The sequence below is a fragment of the Trichophyton verrucosum genome (assembly GCF_000151505.1).
Source record: "Trichophyton verrucosum HKI 0517 chromosome Unknown contig00295_1.f1.exp, whole genome shotgun sequence".
NCBI lineage: Eukaryota > Fungi > Ascomycota > Eurotiomycetes > Onygenales > Arthrodermataceae > Trichophyton > Trichophyton verrucosum.
Window position 1 is genome coordinate 165,969 of NW_003315454.1, and position 20,060 is coordinate 186,028.

The window sequence follows — 20,060 nt, forward strand, 5'->3', positions numbered from 1 at the left end:
TCTTCCGCTTGCCTCGATTGCATTGATATACCCTCGATATCAATCAGCCATCTCTACAGACCCTAAAATATACCTGTTTCCTTTGTTCTCTGATTTACTATAGACTTCCTTTGCTTGTTCATACTCTCTCAACTTCTTTAATATTCTGGGTATCGCGGTTCTGCGACGATATTATGTCGTTTCCTTTACGAGCCTTCGATTCTGCTCCTTGTTGTTTAGCGACTTGCAGTGGGAGCAAGGTGTGGGAGTTTCTATGTGCTATTTCTACGTTTTCCTCCTGCCTCATATGTTCCATTTTTTTTGTCTTTTCAGCGGCGGATTTCTCATGAATTTAATTTGATAATTATGAGAGTATCATGTATTATGAGGATATTAAAGACAATGCAAGCTAAACATTGTATTCTCGATCGCGTTGCGCGTATTCTAACGTTATCCATCCAACAACATGGACTGTCCATGTATTAATTAATTAGTTAGTTATGTACGTAATTAGCTTCTTGTTAGGATCTTCAATAACTAGTTTCTCCCTCTGCCAATCACCGAAGAATCAACCAGTGCAAGATCACGGCCAGTTCTTCGATGAAACGAGTAACTCACGTAACAATACTCCCTCAGTCATAGAATATATACCGCTCATGACAACTGCCCCGTACCTCGCTTAGCACTATTCTCTCGGGTTCCAGACCATGCCGTCCATCATTTCCAAGTTGCACACCCTCAAAGTACGACAGCTGCAAAAGCTAGCACTGTCGATAGGAATATTATCATCAGGGACCAAAGTGGACTTGGTCAATCGTCTCTCCGAGACTTTACATACATACGACCATCAAGCGCGCGGCAAAAATGGCTTCGGGTCAAGTCACTGTTCAACAGAGACCAAGCTACAAACCCCAAACGGCCCAGGACCGATGAGCATCTTGAGTATCGATATGGGAATTCGAAACTTGGCTTACGCACATCTGCTTGTTTCCCCTGCAGTCCAGGCAAGTGATGTAAGGACGATTGAGTCTGTATATCAGCCACTCTCTGCGGCAAAGATATCCCTGAATGCATGGGATCGACTTGCAATCTCTTCGTTTCCTACCTGCGATATCCATAAGGACCCTTCGACAATGACAATTTCAAAACTGGGTGGACTACGAAAAGCTATATTTCAACCGTCTTCTAATCCGCAAGATGAAGAGGGGCAGCCTGAAAAGGAGTCCAAGGAGCATTTTGCACCATACCTATATGCTTCCCATGCTTACACGCTTATCACCTCGCTTCTAGAAGCATACAAGCCGACACACGTCCTGATTGAACGGCAGCGATTCCGCTCTGGGGGTGGCAGTGCGGTCCAAGAGTGGACTATTCGCGTTGGCGTGTTTGAGGGCATGCTCTATGCCGTGCTACATACGTTGCAGCAACAAGGGAAAGGGGAGTTTGGCAGACTCTTTGTACAGGGTGTTGACCCGCAGAGAGTGGTGAGATATTGGACTAATGATGAAGTGAAAGATACCACCCCAGATTCGAAGAAACGAGTGAGCTCAAAAGAAGGGAAAAGAGCCAAAATCGACCTAATTGGGAGATGTTTATCTCGATGTGTTGGTGTGGGTGATTTTGACAAAAGTTCAAAGCACGAAATACCCTTAGAGCTTGGCCTAGTTGAAGGGAGTCAGGCAAAGGATATTGTTCAAGCATATCTCGACAGGTGGAATGCTGGAGGTAGAACGGCAAAGAGATGTAATGACATTCGAGCTAGCATGGAACAGAGTAACGGGAGGGTCGAGAACATTGGAAAACTTGACGACTTAGCGGACTCCCTTCTACAGGGAATTACATGGCTGGAATGGCAAAAGATGACTGAAAAGTTACTGTATAGCAACGCAGTTATTCCTGCCTAGATTTTGAAAGGGGATATCTTGTCTAGTCGTTAAAAAAATAATAGAAAAGTAAAATAATCTAAGACATAATTTGGAAGAAGTTATAAAGGGTTTAGCATCAACCAAGAATCGAAGTGAATAAAATGTAAACAAGAAAGTGGCTTGTGTTGCGTAAGGCATGCAACCTAGAAGCTCCTTTAAGAATTATCTTAATTTCACCAAGCCATTATAACGTCAAATATTTAACAACATAACTCCCTAGTAAGCAAGACCAGTCGGGAAATGGTAGGCTGGAGAGCCGGTACCGTGGGGCATACCCTGGCTAGGATGGCTGTGATGGGGGGGATGGGAGGGATGGGCTGGGTGGGTGGGCTTTGGAGAAGGGAATGGAGGGGTGGCTTGGTCGGGCGACTTCATAGCTGGAGCGTGGTTACCAGCTTCAGCTTCCTGAGCCTTGGTTGGCTTCGATTCCTAGTAGTCAAATGTTAGACTATGCAAATTCGGAGTATTTTGCTGTAGCAGTTTTCTATGTAGACTTACGGTGGAGACAGTCACGGTAACAGTGGCAGTTGCCTGAGTGACAGTAGCTGTGATAGTAGCTGTTGCTTGAGTGACAGTAACTGTGGAGGGGGGAGGGCAAGGGCAAGTATTATCAGGACCTGGAGCGCCAGCTGGTGGCTGTGGAGCGCTGGTAGGAGCCGGGCCGGGATTGCCAGCTGGGTTCTCTGGAGCCTTCGTTTGAGCACTGCCGGGAGCGCCCTGGGAAGCGCTGGTGCAAACTTCGCTAACAGTAACCCATTCAGTCGAAGTGGATGTGCTGGTTGTAGTGGTGGTTCGGGTAGTGGTGGGCGGGACACTTGATTGAGGGCCAACAGGAGTCTGAAGGCTAATGTTAGTTTTCGTGCTTTTAGAACGGATATGCCAATTTGAACTTACGGGGATAACGGTGCGAGTCTCATGGGTGATAGGAACAGAAGTTGTGTACGTGTATGAGGTAACACTGTTGCCGGGTCCCAAGGTATAGGTGACTACAGAAGTAATCACAGTACAGCTTGGGTCCTGAGGAGTAGGCTTTGGGTTTGTTCCTGTGCCCATTGGAGCAGGAGACGAAGTCATTCCAGCTAAAGCGGTGTCAACTGGCTTTTTAGCAGGGGCCTCTCCCATAGAGCTGGTTGGGGTAGCATAGCCAGTGCTGAGAGGCACGCTGAGGCTGGAATCCTGGCGGTTGAAATGGCGGTATCTGTGGCGTCCATGGGAAGTGGCATCAGAGAAGGCAGCAAGGGCCACAGTAAGGGCGATGGTTGTCTTGGAAAAGAAATGCATGGTTGCTGTGTGGAAGAATCGGGAGTCGCAAGTTGGTGATATAGATCGAAGCAGAGCCTGTAGAAATAAATCAAACGAGGGACTTGACGAAATCAATTCGTCTGAATGGCTCCTGTCAATGAATGTCACGCACTTCTCAGAGAGAGGCTGATGGAGCAAAAATGAGGGTATGGCTCTGCCAGAGATGAAAGGAGAGACTGGACGACGAAAAAGACAACGTGGAAGAGCGGGCAAAGGGAAGGGAGGGATGCGGCGAGCGTGGGCACCGACCCAAGTATATATATAAAGGCGTGTTTGACTCAGGGGGGTCCAAGACCAGGGTCCTTTTCTTTCTCCCGGCTTGGGTGGCCTTTTTCCCGCGCCATTCTCCGTAATCCTAAAATTACACCCCTTGCTGGAACCCTGGCGAGGCAGTTCAGAATACACCGTCTTCTCCCTCTGCCTCCAGTCATCTTATCTGGTTTGAGGATGGTGTGCCGGCCGCCTCCACCCCTCAAGATGCCCAGCCAATTAAGGGACTGCGTTCCACGACTTCTCTCTCGTTCCTTGCATGAAAGGGCCAAACACAGAGCGGCCTCGAGGGAGAAGAGAGAGGGCCAGACTATGACGACGGGGGGGTTACAGCCAACCCTAAATTTCCTCGGCTTGCTTATCGCTGAAACAAACCTTGGGCGGGTACGAAGGATCTTCTTGTTGTCAGTGCTAATTTCCTCCTCATGTACCTTGCAGCCACTCAAGGAGAGGCATTTCGCGCGCAGATGCTCGATGGGAAACCGTATCATCGTGCAGTTGTAAAGCCAGCAAATCAAGGCCGCCACAGCCGCACTCCCATCACTCACACACCGTCTTGTATGGTCAGATGTCGGTGGTGAGTTGGTCAGTCGCTAATGCAAGGGCCGAAACCCATCAGCCACTCAGATGTCGGTGCTGCGAAGCGGGTTGGCTGTTATATTATTGTCGTCACTCCACCCAGAGAGAAACGAAATATATCCAGGCTGCGGAGAAACGAGGCTTGCCCCGTCAAGGGGCCGTGGCACCAAGTTTTTTTTCTGTTTTTCATCTTTTTCTTTCTTTCGTTTGGCTGGAAGTCATCATGCAAGTCAACACCAGCGTGACTTGCTTGCTGGCGCATATGTATTTACAAAGTATACTCCGTAAATGCCCATTTCTGCTGCTTTTCCATCTTAATTGTTTTCTCCCTTTTCAGTGTCATGACCACCAAAGAAAGTTCTCCATGTAGTTGGTGAGGTAAAATCTGAAACGCACCGTCGAGCTTGACGCTTGTATAGCTCGTTACATATAGCACAACTCTTTGTACTTTTGCCGTCGGGAGTATGGAGTAGTCTGCCTCATGCTGACCTGCATGGACGTTGCTTGGTAGATGAGTTATTCTCCCTTTCTTTTTCTCGTTTGGTAAAACCGTCGGCCAAGGCTTGCGACAAATATAAGAAGTCACCGAGCCGCCTGTTGGATTAAACATAATCGGGTAATGCAGCCGCAGCCCAACTCAACGACAAAATTCCATGGCCATGGGTCATGGCAAGATGTAAAATATTCATGCTCATTCTGGGCAGCCAGGCTTAGCCCAGGCCACAGCGGCGTGTGCAACACCCGCAGCGTGTCAATTTTTTTTTTCCTTTTCTTTTCTTTTTTTCTGTTCCTGACTAGAATTTATGCCTTGTAAAAAGCATTGCTGTGGCTGGCTTGTCTTTTCCTTTGAAAGCAACGGCTGAGCCTGGCTGTCACAGCCTCGCAACAGCGTCACTGTCAAGCGCCCAGAGTCCGTGTGTCAAGCCGTGATCTGTGGCGGGCATCATCGTCCTTGTAGGATTATTAGCCTGGCGATAAGAAGAATACCACAGTAAATATGGAGTACATTACTAGACAACCGAATGTTGGGTATCCATTATTTATGATATCGACGTGGTTAATTAGAGTAGCCGGGAACCTGGCAGGCTTCGTCCGCTTTCGTCACCTTCGTAGAATCTCCATTTTACCCCTTTTTGCTGCGCTTCGTAAGCTCCGCACTGCTTATTTTTATTATATCAGTTATCGTCTGTCCTCTTGAAGGGAGACGCTGCCATTGACGTCGCCACCATGCTCCGTGCAACTTCGGCAGATAAACGCTGTGGTGGAACGACTGCTGGTGTTGCCCTGTCGATCGCATGGGCTGACAGGATCCCGATCCCCCTCTAGAGCCAAAGTCTTGTCGACTCGTTCGCTAACCCGCAACATGTGCAACCAGGTCTCCGGTTCCTCCAGTTTCATCGGCCTGAAGATACGGGAGTTGTTTAACTATATTCGCAGCTGGTGCCTGTCTGGAGATGCAGCTAGCAGCAGCAGGCTTGTCCTCCACTCAACGATAGCCCTTGGCAAGACTTCCAAGCATCTCTCACTGTTCTCCGATAGAAGATACTGTGCCTGTGACAACGAAGTCTTCCAGTCGGTGGGTCGCTGGTTGTCGTTGTTTTGTGTTGAGATTTGAAGCGAAGTCGAGTAGACGTCAAAACGCCCCAAAGAGGAAAAGCCGACGACGGGTCAATTAATATATTGAACATCGCCTGCGCATTAACAGATATCCATATTATTTCTTTATAACCGTCGACGCACCGGCAGCAGCGGCGGTATCATATAATTAACTTGACTGTTTCGAAGTGTTGATGCGCGGCTTCAGCCCGTGTTTCTTCCGTTGCACGCCGGCTCTCGTGCCTCGATCAGTCGGCATCTCAAACATGGCAGCGCAGCTCCCGCAGCTCGACTCCCTTCGTTCGCAGTACAGAAAGTCGCTGCAGTCATTCAATGCTGGCCTGGATGACTTTCGGCTCCTGGACATCGTACCTCCTGAGGGCGAGCAGAACGCGCAGCCGGGCAGTCTCTATGTCCTGGATTCTTCGTTTAACCCTCCAACCATTGCGCATACCCAGATGGTGACCGCTGCAGTAAAGGCAGCAAACGCAAAAGGACCCCCGCCGTCAAGGCTGCTATTGCTATTAGCAATTCAAAACGCCGATAAGCAGCCAAAGCCGGCGTTATTCGAAGATCGTCTTGTCATGATGCGGCTAGCTGCCGAAGATGTCCTACAGGCTCTAGCCCAGGATACTAGCCGGGGCAAAGACGGGAGAATCTGTAACCTTGCGATTGATATCGGGGTTACGAAACGCCCATTCTTTGTGGATAAAGCAGTGGCCATTGCAGGCGACGGTAGTGTCTATCCAACGGAGGTAGAACAAGTCCATTTAACAGGTTATGATACACTAGTTCGAATTTTTGCACCGAAATACTACGCTGCCGGGGATCTTAGCGTTCTGAGCCCCTTCTTTAGCCTGCACAGGCTCCGGGTAACCCTACGCCCCGGTGGTAGTTGGGGGGATAGAGAGGAGCAACTATCCTTCCTCAGTAACCTAGCCAAGGGTGCAACAGAGGACATAGGCGCAAAGAGAGAATGGGCAAGCCGTATCGAGCTCGTTGAGAGCAATGCAGTCGACAGTGAGCCGATAAGCTCAACTACAGCTCGAAATGCAGCCAAAGACGGTCTGGAGCTGCTCTCCAAGCTTGTCACGCCGCGAGTTCTTGAGTATATCATGAGCAAACACCTTTATGCCACTGACGATTAATTACCTGTAAACTCCGTATCTCATATGCCCATGAATCCCCACCGCATCTTACAAAGGAGGATGATATGTTATCCTACTATTACTTACATGCTAGCCAATTTTATAGTCACTCCAAACCAAAATAAATCTACTAGGGGTTTCGTTACTCTTCATCTTCTCGTGTCCCAAGAACATAAGCCATTCCTCCGCCAACCAGATTCGCCAGACCAACGCCAATAGCAGCACCTCTCACCATGCCTCGAGCACTCCATTTCTTCCTAAACTCTTGCTTCCTTCTCCCAGCAAGTAGGATATATAAACCGGACCACGCGGCGCTCGCACCGGCAGCATCCTTCTTGAATCCGGCCAAGTTCATGTAGGACGTGAGCAACAGCACCGGCGGAAATATCATTGGCACAAACTGGAACGGACGGAAATGGAGCGCGGTCACAAAAGTTGCGAGCAGTGTCGGCGGGAACGATGATTCTATTGGCAATTCAATTCATCAGCGTGTCAGTGAGCTGTTTCACAGTTCAGGCTCGCGGTTCAAGCTGTCTTGAACATGACAAGGTCTTCTCTAAGAGAATCGACTGGAACCAAGTACCTCCCCATGCTCGAGCATACTGTGCCAGTGTTGGCTTTGGCTTTCCAGATGTTGTTGAAGTCTCGAGGTCTTTAGCCATTTTGTATCACCGGCGATGTTTATAGTTGGAATGACGAGTATATCAAGGGAACAGTGTTCACAGTTCGGGGCGCTTTTCACAGGCGTCAAACAAATAACAGCCTAGCTCTCGCGGGCCCCAATTGTTCTCGTCAAACGTGAATACGGCCTTGGTATCCTGGCGAGCTGTCTTGAATGTTGTCGGCGGCTTTGATGTCTTTAGAGAGAAATTTCTTGGGTTCGTTTTTTTGGCCGTGCAATATCACGTGATGTGTCTTGAACATCTTGCTGGCAAGAAACGAAATATATTATTATTCCTGAGAAAGTCATCGCCAGCACCGTCGGAGTCCTCGTCATTCGAAAAGGCCGATAACCTTGGGCAGATTCCCTGTACACACCTCTTACGCCCCTTAGGACTCGTTTTCGTGGGCTCCTTTATATAACTACGCTCTCCCACCCTTTTTTTTGGACGGCAACGCCCTTTGCATTGGAAGATTCGCCTGCCTACACAGGTTTTCGGTATCTAGCGTCGATATACCGGTTGATATACGTCTTGCCTCTTGCTTCACCATAATTATTGCAAGGAGCCTGAGATTATGCCCTCTGCGACCGCAACTGGTGCCGACAGGCCCAGTGGTGCCCATTCTCGCCAGCACAATCAGGGAAACCAAGATAGGAAATACACCCCAGAGCAAAAAGCGGCAGTACTAAGAGTGCGGAAATGCTCTGCTACAGCGTTTTATGAGATTCTCGCAGTCGAGAAAACCGCGACAGATGGAGAGATTAAGAAGGCTTATCGGAAGCTCAGCTTGTTGACCCACCCAGACAAGAACGGCTACGAGGGTGCAGACGAAGCATTCAAGAGTATGTACGCTCTCTATAGAATTTTTTTCTATTCAAAGGACATACTCTAATGAGGGGGGGAATAATGTGTAGTGGTATCGAGGGCATTCCAGATATTATCTGATGCAGACAAGAAAGCCAAATATGACAGATTTGGCGGAGACCCAGACAACAGATTCAACGCTGGAGCGTCGACATCTTCACCTTTCGGTGGCTTTGGAGGCTTCCAACCACATCCCGGACGGCAATATGCTTATGAGGAGGAGATTTCTCCGGAGGAACTCTTTAATAGATTCTTCGGCGGAGCTGCAGGCGGAGGATTCGGACCGTTCGGTATAGTTTCTCAAGCTTCTAATGGACACTTTGGCAATGTTCGAACTTTATCACTAACAAATACCGCAGGAGGTGGCATATTTGATGGTGGTCCCCAGTTTGTCTTTAACATGGGAGGCGGCCCCGGTTTTCGTGTACATCAATTCGGAGGGAATCGACCACGAAGACGCCCGAGAGATACGAATGAGCCAGATCCCTCCCAGACGCCTCCAGGAGTTGCATCTCTCACACAATTTCTCCCTCTCCTCCTACTATTTATCCTACCCTTCCTGTCCAACCTGTTTAGCAGCACTTCGCCTTCAACGCCATCTTTCAAACTCCACACCCCAGATCCACCACATACGCTCCAACGAATGACCCCGAAACTCAAACTCAAATACTTCCTCAACCCAACAGATATTGAAGACTACAGCCCGCGCAAACTCCACCAGCTAGATCAGAGAATTGAGGTTGACTACGTAGCCAACCTACGCCGTGAGTGCCAGAGTGAGATAAATTACCGCGATCGCCTGGTTCAAGATGCTCAAGGGTGGTTTTTCCCAGACGTTGAGAAGATGAGAGAGGCACAAGATCTAGAGCTCAAGAGTTGTGCAAAACTAAAGGCACTCAGTAGCTGATACCCTTGCCCTCACCCTCAACAGTATAGCTGACTTTTTTTGATTCTTATAACTTTGATACGAATAGATAACTAATTATGTTTAAACGTACATCAGTTTTCTACTAATTCCTCCCATTAGGTTTCCGGAATCTACTCTTTGTTCCAACAGTTCTGCAATTTTTACATAGTTACTGCGTTTATTACTAACCAGGTAACCACCTACCTGCCTACATTTTTGGCAGATTGACTTCAATATGGCATGCACAACGTCTTACGCGAGGTTGACGGTGAACACTTAACTACTCGTGGAGTACCTAGGTACGGGCCTGGCCGAGGTACCTCGGTGGTGCGTAATGGGGTCGGAAGATGAATTGTTCCCCGCCAGCTGTGGAACCACGGAAATTTCACCATCTTACCAATTCAACTTCTAGCACGAAATGGACGATTACGTCGAGTTTTTCCCCTGGTTAGAAGGAGAAAGGATATTTTCTAGCCTAGGAAGAGCTGTTGTAAAGCGTCGTCGACAGGATGGAGAGGGCTTTGAAGTTGCAAAAGTTGGGGCTGTGAATGAAAACGAGATCGCGGTTCTTGACCATATCTCGAGATGTACCACGGTCAAAACGGCGAAACTGCGTGGAGTGAGCATAGTTCGCGAAAACTCGATAATGATTATGGATTTCCTCCCCGGAAAAAGGCTTGACTCCGTCTGGAAAAGCATGAATGGTGACGATAAAGAGTATCTGAAAACCCAGATCCAGGAACAAGTTGTCCTCCTGAGACAATGCTCAATCGACTATGTTGGTGGCATTTCCCATAACCGCTACGTCCGAGATCCCTATCGCCCATTCAAGGGGGAGTTTTGCGGGCCATTTCATACTGAAGCGGACTTTGACAAACACAAGGTCTCCCTGCTAGGTGCGCGGGATCCTGCGGCAGCAAAGGCCCTGGAGGAGAAACTTGACGCGCTTCGCAAGCCAGCATCTAAACCTCGCTTCGTACTCACTCATGGCGACCTCTGCCCACATAACATACTTGTCCAGAATGTTGGGGAAGGAAATGATACTGAATGGCGTATTACGGGAATCATCGATTGGGAAAGAAGCGGATTTTTTCCTGACTACATGGAGTATACAATCGCTATGACAAGTGAATTTCACGATCCAGAGTGGAAACAATTTTTGAATGAGGTCTTCAGCGGGATTGGATTACAATGTTCCCCCCAGAGAGTCGAGGCGGAGGCACTGGCTGTGGAACGGTTATTTGGGGAGGTTACTTACTTCGGGCACTAGGAATTGGCTTTTCCAGCAACTATGCACCTCATCATGTATGCATACACACATCATCTCATGTTGTAACAACTCTTCAAGCAATTCTCAATTGGGCGATGGCAGAATATAAAAAGAGTAGAAAGTGAGTCTACTTGGATTTTTGTATTGTCCCTGGGATTTCTAGATACAATATATAGGTAGAAAGGGGAGAAAGGAAGAGAAAGGAAGACATGGGTAGTTATTGAGATGGGTAGTTATTGAGAGCCGTTACTGAATAATGCAGCTTGGAAAAGAAGTAGGATTGTATTCCGGCGGATCTGGTTCCCATAAATCATCCTCAAGGCCTGATCGTAAAGCCACAAGGTATATCTCTGCCATCTGACGCCCAAACCACTGCAGCAGGTCAAACCCAGGCTGAAACTCTCGTAGGTGCCGGCACGCATTGGAGCATTTCATGTCTTCTCGACTGTTCTCTTGACTAGCCAGGCGTAGGATATCTTCGAAGTCGTGACGGCTCATTCGTTTGGAAGTGACTAGCTCCTTTATCACAATACGCGGATTGTTCGTCCAGTCTAGGTCAATATCACGCATTTTGATGTCGCCATTCCTGGATATGTAGGCAATAATGGGTGGTGAGCTCGTCGACACGTCGTCAGGAGAATAGACGAAGCAAGTGTGATGGTAGACATGGCCAGGCGGAGGAGAAGGTGGCCTTCTGGTGGCTTCATGGACAATACTGGCCCATGCCATGGCTGTTGGCGTATGCTTTGAGGTGTTATTTTCTGATAACTAGTTGCAGAAGAGTATTGGGATAAGGGATATGAACTTGAAAAAGGAATGTAGTTGATCGCTGATAGATGACTAACATAGCATTAGAGGCTTGTCTTCCACTGGGAGTTTCCATCTCTTCGCAGGTTAAGTAATACCAAGTTAACGAGTTACTGGCCTAACTAGTTAGATTAAAGACATCTTGGCGTGACCTTGTTGGGGGCTGGCGCTTAAGCAACTGCGCTCATTCGCCAGCTGTTTTGGTCCACGACCTCCCGCCACAAACAATCCAAATGCACGGCCAATTCCAGGTGGGCAGCTTTAGAATGGAACCTAGGAACATCCGATCTCCTACGGCTGTGGTTACAGGTGACGGCGACAGGCAGTTGGAAAACCGCTTTCTCGGCAACCTCTAACCCTTTCAAGCTGTTATTAAAGGAACCTGCTGCATCTTCAATCCTCGATTAGGTCTTGATAATAACTACTCTTGACTTGGCGGTCACCCGTGTCGTTCGAAGTGGCACTTGCTCTCATAAATTCAATGCAAGATCGCATACCATGTACTCCGTACTCAGCCCCCAAAATTGCATGCTCATGCGTCAACAGACCATCATAACAGTGTGGATAAAAAAGGGGCACTAAAGTGGATGTATCCCAGTCAGATATCAATGATTTCGGCCCCAGCGAATTTTTTTAAGCAGACATCTACAGAGTGCTCCATTTTCCAACACAAGTTGATGCGAAGCCTGCAGTTATGGGAGAATCAGCGGCAAGTGAAACTTGATAGACACCATGCCGGCTCAGTGATTGTACCCTTCACTCAGAGCCAATCAATACCATACCCATGTTGTCTTGGTTGCCGGTGTACTCAAGTTATTGGTTATTATAATTATGTACTCCAATCCAAGGATATATTACCAGATTGTTAATACCGTATCTACAAAAACATGGCTCTCTTTAACTGTTAGAAACCGCCCCATGCATAAGCGCTGGGTTTCATTCGTTTTCTCTACCCCCTTCCCCTTTTGTGTCGTCTGGTTCTTTTTTTATATCAATTATGCATTGTTGAACTTTTGACCCTTGCTTTAGTTCAAACGAGATGAAATATATAAAGGAGGAAGTAGCCCTATGTCCGATACCTCAGCACCCAAAGCACAGCATCCTCAGTCTTATACGGTATTACTTCTGGCTCTCTACAAGAATCTACCTTCTGCTTTCTACCTCATTGAAGTTGACAGTAAGGTACAATGAAGCTTTTCTTGTGAATAAACACTAAAATATATTGCAGACTCCCGTTCGTAATGTCTGCTCCTGACCAATCCTCAAACGCCCGACCCCTGTTCCTAGCCCGCTTTAGACAGTGTGGCTTCACCTGTCGCCATACTGAACATTGGGGGTTATTCCTTGCGAGGTCTTGGGATCAATGCGCGGAGGGTACCCTTTTCCATGTGGTGTATTCCGGAAATCCTACTGTCTCTGCGAGTGTCCATGCTGTCACTGGCTCGTATAGCCATGGCTATTTCAACGTTCCAAAGTTCCATCCGAACACCAGCGGCCAACTCACCGGTCTCAGCTCCATTATCACTGCGGCACAGGGTGGTATTTCAGCTTCCACTCTTCACCAAGTATCCCAGGCCATCGATGCGCAATTCCCTTACAATATTGCCAACAATAACTGTCAAAATTTTGTCATCCGCGTCCTACAGGAGCTCCATAAACAGGGTAAAGTCACCACAGAGGCCCTGAGCAGTGTGGCCGGCCGTGTTGGAGGAACTGTATTCACCCCTCCTGCGGGCAACTGGGCAACTGCATAATGGTGTTTTGGGATACGTACCGGATCAAGAATGTTGAAGTGGCGCAATTACTATTGAAGTAGATAGACATGTTACGTAGTTATTACTTCAGAAGTAATCTTCTTTTCGCTTTTCTCTCCTCACTGAGAGTAGTAACCTACCCTATATGGCATTAAAGGACTTGAACGTCGCTTATCCTCATGTTTATAGCAAATCCAACCTTTAGGGTAAGACTTGGTTATTGGCTAGGCGAATTTAGTTAAGTCATCTGGGGTGTTTATACAATCACTAGAGCACCAGACAAAAAGGCCTATCTGCCCCATGTTCTCTACAGGAACATGGACTAAGGCCGGAGTTTTAACAATAGATGGATGACCAGTTAATCCTGGCATTTTATCTGTTTATTTACTGATCTTCACGCTCATTGATATACACTTATTACATAGCTTTACTTTGTTATATCACTCTTAGGCATATTAATTAATCCTTTATCTTCATTCCTTGCCTGTATTTAACATATAGTTATAGTTAGTTAACTCTATACTTTACAACCAGCTCCGTAGCAAAAAGAAAATTCAAGTTTACTATATAGAAACAGTCTTTGAATAGACCAACCCTAGGTTCTGCAGTTTTATTCTCGGGGTTCCCTTCATATATTAGTGCTACAAGTTAAGTAACAGGTTGTCAAACTACTGGGCAAATAGGTGAGCCCGTGATCGATAGCGAACCTAGAAAGTACTCTAGAGTAAGTAGTTAGTTATGCTTCCTTATTACCTGAAGTTACTCCGTACCCTATTAATTATTAGTTAATGATGAGTTTCCATTGTAAACCCTCAACTTAACAACAAATCTCGTGAATACTGGGATGTCATCACGTCTATGTATGTATGGTCCCTTGAGCATGCGGGCCGTGGATGACGCTGATGATTTTATAGTCAGGCATATCTCTAAAGAAGAACTCCTCCCCTACACTAGCAATCGCTAAATGCATGTTCTCTGCTTCTAGGAAGGAACTTGGAATACTTGAAGAGTACATACAGTGATCAGGACAGTATTTACTATTTAGTTAGCGATTTGTATAGTTATCTTTCTAAGTTTGATAGTCTAGATTGCAGCCACTATTTAGTTGTGGCTATCTAGCTCCATAGTGGGCGTGGAGCTAGTTCTAATGGCGCTTTATTTAGAAGTGACACTTCGACGCTTGCACGGCACACAGTTACCCTCTGCAACGAGCTTCCTTGTAAATGCCGCTGCGCATCTTGTCAGGCTATCAAATCGCTGTTGTAGCGAACATGAAATTGGTGGTGGTGATGGTGGTGATGGCTGCCTGGTGGGCGGTGGGAGAGCCTGGGGCTTATCTAATCAGCAAATAACTAACCACTTAGTTATGACGCTGACAAAAAGAAAGACACAAGCTTCAAGTTCGAAAGAACATCTCCTTGATGCCAACCGTCGAGTTCACGCCTGAAGCGCCATAGAAGGAGATAGCTCTTGGACGAGAAAGAGGGAGATAAAGGCCGTCTAGCTTCCGGAATCAGCTGGAAGCTTGGAATATGGACAATATGGACGCCGACCAGGTAACTAACTAGTTGAAGCTCTCCCTACATCAATCACCCTCCAATACCCCCAGATTCCCAAATGCATAGTCACGGAGACATCTGCTCACTCATTGCCGTAGATCCGCAATAAGCGGCTGGCTAAGCTTGCTTCCCAAGCTACCAACTCTTCATCGTCACCAAACGAAGAATCTCAGCCTTCCTCGAATGCCGCCTCACCTGCACCAGCCCCTCAGCAGCAACTCCCGCAGCCAAGCTCTTCTGGCGGAACGAAGCCAGAGCCAGACTCTGATGCAAATACTCACACGGAAATGAAGCGTATCAGAATTACACAGGCAGGAAATCAAGGGTCGGCAGCCAAAGGCTTATCCAAGCCTCCAGAGACTATTGAAGAGTTCGAGAACCGGACAATATGCAACATATTTAGACTATCCCTGGATGAAAATAGGCGCACGGATATACATGGCCAGAAGTTGACGTACCTACGCGGAGTACGTCAGGATTTGGAAGAGGACAAGGCTCCTGTGCGAATGAGTGTCACCATTCTCGACCAAGCGTTGCTTGAAGCTGCTTCACAAACAGATAATCAAAAGCCTCTTTCATACTTACTGCCATGCTGGAAGAGGATATCCACCTTATTCAAGGGTTTTAGGAAGCCGGCAGTTGGTGATCCTAAATATGATATTATTCTAGAGGCTCGACGGTTATGCATGGGCTACTGTATATTTGCAGCGACAATGCCAGAGATGTTCGGGTATGTTTCCACTCCCAGCTGACCATAGTTCAAGTAATACTTGCTCTGACAAGTTGAACAGAGTCGAATCACCTCCGTCTGCTCCCCTGAAACCACATCTCTTATTGGATCCAGACGACGATCAAGGGCTCAACCAGGAATTTATTTTGGAGGCTCTCAAACGTGTAGAGGAAGATGACTCAATTCTTCCTGCTTTTGTCACAGCGGTTGAGGAAATGAGCCAGGATCTCTCAAGGATTACTCTAGACGATGATTATCATCCTTATATGATGGTGAGAATACTGCAAAACACACGGTTGTCAATATATTCATGTCTAATCTGTCATCCCGGCTCATAGGCCCTGAGAAATCTTGTGCGCTATCCGGCAATAGCTACCGCTATTACAGATTCCTCCAAGTTTAACCCAGCGACTTCGGCCCCTGACTTCGAGACCATGACTATTCTTGGCCCTTGGTTTGCCCTCTCTCCTCTCCATCCTAACGTCACCCTCAAATATTTCTCCAGCCCGAAGACTCGTGACCAACTCTTTATCTTAAATGCCCAGAGATCCATGAGGATGACCCAGCAACTGGTACAAAGTGAATTACTTGACATCATCAACCAGTTGATCCGGGCTTCGAAATCCGCACGAGAACACGTATTGGACTGGTTTGCGGCGTCCTTGAACTTGAATCACAAGCGCAGAGCTCTCAATGTAGACCCTAAACAGGTCTCTTCTGATGGGTTTATGTTCAATATAACCACCTGTCTAGACCAGCTCTGTGAACCATTTATGGATGCTACTTTCTCAAAGGTGAGATTTCTTAGGTTTACAGAATTTGGAGATTTGGAGATTTGCCTGCTAACCTTATCTAGATTGACAGAATAGAGCTGGAATATGTCCAACGGAAACCACGAGTCCAAATGAGGGACGAAACAAAAATCAATGCTGATCAAGAAACCTCGGACGCATTCTACGACAAGACCGTAGACGGCTCATCAAATTTCATTACCGAAATATTTTTCTTGACAGTCGCCGCTCACCATTATGGCAGTGAATCATTGACAACAAAACTTAACGATCTTCATAGACACATTCGAGATATGCAATCACAAATAGATCGGTTTGAGCTTGAGAGACCTCGATGGGCTTTTAACCCTGTCCAGCTTAGGATGTTCGAGGAAGCCCTCAAAAAGTACAAAGACCGGCTAGAGCTGGGTATGGCCCTTGAATATGCTCTCCAAGGTCTGCTTCTCGACGAACTTTGGCAGTCTAGGTCCATGCAATTCATGAGATATGTGATAGTCTGGTTACTACGCTTGATATCTAAGCGTGACTTTCCAAAAGAACAAGTTCAGCTCCCGCTACCAGAAGAACAATCAGAAGTGCTGAAGTTTCTGCCGGAGTATTTCCTTGACGACATAATCAGCAACTTCAGGTTCATACTGTTGAACATGCCCCAGGTTGTTGCTTCAACCCAGGGAGATGAGTTGGTAATTCTCTGTATCACGCTTCTACAGAGTTCCAACTATATCAAAAATCCCTTCATGAAATCAGGTTTGGTGACTATCTTATACTATGGTACATTATCTCGACGAAGCGGGGGGAGAGGAATTCTCGTCGACATGTTCAACTCGATGCCATTCGCCCTGGGCCATCTACTCCACAGTTTGATGACATTTTATATTGAAGCGGAGTTCACTGGCACCCACACGCAGTTTAGTGATAAATTCAGCATCCGATATGAGATATTCCAGATTATCAAATGCATCTGGCCCAATCAGGTCTATCGAGACAAGCTCTCCGTCGAAGCGAAGAAGAACCTGGACTTTTTTGTTCAATTCGTGAATCTTCTCCTGAACGATGTAACTTATATCCTCGACCTATCATTCACGTCATTTATTAAGATCCATGACACTCAAGAGGAATTGAATCGAGAGGGAAGCTCGATGGAGGAGAGCGTTCGAAAAGAAAAGGAAGAGTTTCTGGATGGGGAGAAGCGTCGTGCAAAGTCAACTATGCAACTAACCAACGAAACGGTTGCGATGCTAAAGCTTTTTACCGAAGCGTTGGCTGATTCGTTTACCATGAAGGAGATTGTACAACGTCTGGCTGACATGATCAACTATAACCTTGATGCCATGGTTGGCCCGAAGAGCACAAACTTGCGTGTGGACAACCCTGCCGAATACGGATTTAATCCTCGTAATATGTTGAACGAAATCACAGACGTTTACCTGAATCTGATGGACAAGGAAAGCTTTATTCTGGCCGTTGCTCGGGACGGTCGCTCGTATAAACCGGCAAACTTTGAGAAGGCAGCCGAAATTCTTCGAAAGTTCGCCCTTAAATCCCCGGAAGATTTGGCTAAATGGGACAAGCTCCAGGCCGCCGTCAAGAAGGCAAAGGAGGAAGATGAACAGGCAGAAGAGGATCTAGGCGAGATTCCGGATGAGTACTTAGGTAAGTTTTCAAAATTTAGCATTAGGGGTCACAGCCTGTTTCCTAACTTCTACTAGATCCTCTTATGTATACGCTCATGGAGGATCCCGTTATTCTCCCAAGCTCCAAGGTATCAATAGATAGGTCAACTATCAGGTCCCATCTTCTAAGCGACCCCAACGATCCGTTCAACCGAGCTCCTCTGAAGATCGAGGAGGTTGTTCCTGGTAAGCCATGCTAATTTTTTGCTTTAGCTATTGGTCAAGGATGCCTACTGACCCGCCCGCCCTTTAGATATCAATCTCCGAGAAAAAATCGAAGCTTTCAAAGCGGAGAAACGGGCCGCGAGGTTGGCTGAAAAAGCAGCGGAAAACAGTGACAAGATGGAGACTGGTGCTGGTTAAACCTGCGCTGTAAAGTCGTTATAGAGGCAATTTATGGAATACTAACTATTTGGTTACGCTATCTAATTGTGTGGTTTTACTCTTAGTGTCCATACCAATGAAATCTTTCTTTGCCTATTGGCGTTTTCTCCTGCAGCGAGATCAACACCACCAGCACCTCATAGTCATCAAGGCGCCTACTGATATAAATAAGCTTGTAGTCAGGGGGTAACTAACAAGGGACCCGCACAAGCTCCAAACTTAATTGAGCCTAAATTAGTAACATTTGTCATCTCCCCCAACAACATCGCCAGTTTCAACCATCTCCAGCGCATTTGACCAGCACCCTTCGCGCGCCTCGAACACTCTTCCAAGATGGACGCGATAATGGAATCCGTTACTGAATGGGCTAAGTCCCTTCCGCCGCGTGCGGATTTTTTCCCTGTCACCCAGCCAGCGTACGCGGTGCTGATAACTGTCTTTCAATACTTCCTTATTGTGAGCATCGCATGCCTCCAAACGCTCAAATAACAACTGCGCATTCCTTAATACATTCTAACACGCAATATACTCATATCTAGGCGCCAATACTTCAACTGTTAACACCATACTACCCCCAAGGCAAGACCTCGATATCGAAATCCTACTTCAACCTGCCCGGTCGATACTCATGGTGCATAATGGAGAGCTTCGGAATGGCCAACTTCATCTATATAATCTCGACCTCTGAGCAAGGCAATGGTTTCTCTGGCTTATCAACATGGCATAAAGTGCTGGCCGTGCTATATGTCCTCCACTACGTCAACCGCGCATTGATCACGCCCCTCTTCCTGGCCCCAAGCATGTCACCAATCCACATTGAAATCTTCTTCTTCGCCATTTTATTCCACTACCTGGCCTCGAGCACCTTTGCGTCCTGGCTGCTCGGTTACAAGACCGTTCTGGCGACAGCAGGCACCCCCGAGGCCCCAGGAGCCATGTATGACACTACGATCGCCACTGCGCCAAAGTTAACGGGCTACATGGCTTATGTCCCTTACATCGGTCTTGCAATCTTCCTAGTCGGTATGTACGGCAACATTCAATCCGAGAATACATTATTCGAGTTGCGCAAGGAGGAAGCGCATCGACGACAAAAGAAGCAGGACGACAGCGCTGCTGTCAGGTCCAATGGTAAATCTATCTATGACAAAGTATATGTTCTGCCTCCAGCGGAGGGGTATTTCTCGTCGATCTTATTCCCTCATTACGCGCTGGAATGGATTGAATGGACTGGTTTCGTGATCATTGCACTCTCGGTCACCACTCTTAACGTGGCGTCAGTTACGGCCGAATCTGCCGCTTCGACTGGTGTGGTGCAACTTGCGCCATTTTATGCGCCCGTCGCTAAATTCTTTATGAGTACTTGCGGTTTACCGCTTCCGTTCCCCGTCTTGTTGATATGCGTGAATATTATGACTACTACCGCGGTACGTGCTCGCTGGGGCAGAACTTGGTATATCGAGCATTTTGGCGAGAAGGCAGTTGGAGGCAGGGGGGCGTTCGTTCCTTATTGCAAGTGGTTGTGATTAAGGGAGACTATATCAAGCGTAAATTTGGTACCCGAATTTATCGAGTGGGAAAACTATGAAATTGGTATAATTCTTGTAAGGGGAAATGATAAAAGTTCTTTTTTCCGTCATTCGATGTGCATGTTCCCTCCCTTTCTTGCTGGTACAAAACGAGGAATATTTGAAGTTGTTGAAATATTGCTTTTCATTGATTCAATTGATAGGGCCCATCACGGGGCTCCTCAAGCTAACACGTAGTAGTGCGAGCAATCTTGTAGAGGCTCTCTATTAACATAACAGGGAAATATAAAGAAACAAACGAGACAAAGAAATCGTTAGAGGGAAATGAGCT

The 20,060-nt window shown here is 47.1% G+C and overlaps 10 protein-coding genes across 10 annotated transcripts; 7 read left to right on the forward strand and 3 right to left on the reverse strand.

Annotated features, from left to right (window-relative positions):
- Positions 1 to 686: 686 nt before the first annotated feature.
- On the forward strand, positions 687 to 1,883 carry TRV_03567 (uncharacterized protein; the record flags this gene model as incomplete). The annotated part of the gene is made up of 1 exon (XM_003022310.1): positions 687 to 1,883. One exon carries the CDS (start codon positions 687 to 689, stop codon positions 1,881 to 1,883), a length of 1,197 nt encoding a protein of 398 aa, XP_003022356.1.
- A 237-nt stretch (positions 1,884 to 2,120) lies between these two features.
- TRV_03568 (uncharacterized protein) lies at positions 2,121 to 3,967 on the reverse strand (the record flags this gene model as incomplete). Its single annotated transcript, XM_003022311.1, has 4 exons — positions 2,121 to 2,333; positions 2,403 to 3,382; positions 3,574 to 3,815; positions 3,852 to 3,967. 4 exons carry the CDS (start codon positions 3,965 to 3,967, stop codon positions 2,121 to 2,123), a joined length of 1,551 nt encoding a protein of 516 aa, XP_003022357.1.
- Positions 3,968 to 5,917: 1,950 nt separating this feature from the next.
- Positions 5,918 to 6,799, forward strand: TRV_03569 (uncharacterized protein; the record flags this gene model as incomplete). The annotated part of the gene is made up of 1 exon (XM_003022312.1): positions 5,918 to 6,799. The coding sequence occupies one exon, from the start codon at positions 5,918 to 5,920 to the stop codon at positions 6,797 to 6,799; it is 882 nt and encodes a 293-aa protein (XP_003022358.1).
- Positions 6,800 to 6,941: 142 nt separating this feature from the next.
- TRV_03570 (uncharacterized protein) lies at positions 6,942 to 7,154 on the reverse strand (the record flags this gene model as incomplete). The annotated part of the gene is made up of 1 exon (XM_003022313.1): positions 6,942 to 7,154. The coding sequence occupies one exon, from the start codon at positions 7,152 to 7,154 to the stop codon at positions 6,942 to 6,944; it is 213 nt and encodes a 70-aa protein (XP_003022359.1).
- An 881-nt stretch (positions 7,155 to 8,035) lies between these two features.
- Positions 8,036 to 9,232, forward strand: TRV_03571 (uncharacterized protein; the record flags this gene model as incomplete). Its single annotated transcript, XM_003022314.1, has 2 exons — positions 8,036 to 8,303; positions 8,376 to 9,232. The coding sequence occupies 2 exons, from the start codon at positions 8,036 to 8,038 to the stop codon at positions 9,230 to 9,232; spliced, it is 1,125 nt and encodes a 374-aa protein (XP_003022360.1).
- A 418-nt stretch (positions 9,233 to 9,650) lies between these two features.
- Positions 9,651 to 10,502, forward strand: TRV_03572 (uncharacterized protein; the record flags this gene model as incomplete). The annotated part of the gene is made up of 1 exon (XM_003022315.1): positions 9,651 to 10,502. One exon carries the CDS (start codon positions 9,651 to 9,653, stop codon positions 10,500 to 10,502), a length of 852 nt encoding a protein of 283 aa, XP_003022361.1.
- A 246-nt stretch (positions 10,503 to 10,748) lies between these two features.
- TRV_03573 (uncharacterized protein) lies at positions 10,749 to 11,231 on the reverse strand (the record flags this gene model as incomplete). The annotated part of the gene is made up of 1 exon (XM_003022316.1): positions 10,749 to 11,231. One exon carries the CDS (start codon positions 11,229 to 11,231, stop codon positions 10,749 to 10,751), a length of 483 nt encoding a protein of 160 aa, XP_003022362.1.
- Positions 11,232 to 12,550: 1,319 nt separating this feature from the next.
- On the forward strand, positions 12,551 to 13,063 carry TRV_03574 (uncharacterized protein; the record flags this gene model as incomplete). Its single annotated transcript, XM_003022317.1, has 1 exon — positions 12,551 to 13,063. One exon carries the CDS (start codon positions 12,551 to 12,553, stop codon positions 13,061 to 13,063), a length of 513 nt encoding a protein of 170 aa, XP_003022363.1.
- Positions 13,064 to 14,595: 1,532 nt separating this feature from the next.
- On the forward strand, positions 14,596 to 18,179 carry TRV_03575 (uncharacterized protein; the record flags this gene model as incomplete). Its single annotated transcript, XM_003022318.1, has 7 exons — positions 14,596 to 14,619; positions 14,721 to 15,352; positions 15,381 to 15,624; positions 15,691 to 16,146; positions 16,209 to 17,796; positions 17,853 to 18,002; positions 18,070 to 18,179. The coding sequence occupies 7 exons, from the start codon at positions 14,596 to 14,598 to the stop codon at positions 18,177 to 18,179; spliced, it is 3,204 nt and encodes a 1,067-aa protein (XP_003022364.1).
- A 659-nt stretch (positions 18,180 to 18,838) lies between these two features.
- Positions 18,839 to 19,726, forward strand: TRV_03576 (3-oxo-5-alpha-steroid 4-dehydrogenase family protein; the record flags this gene model as incomplete). Its single annotated transcript, XM_003022319.1, has 1 exon — positions 18,839 to 19,726. The coding sequence occupies one exon, from the start codon at positions 18,839 to 18,841 to the stop codon at positions 19,724 to 19,726; it is 888 nt and encodes a 295-aa protein (XP_003022365.1).
- Positions 19,727 to 20,060: the final 334 nt, after the last annotated feature.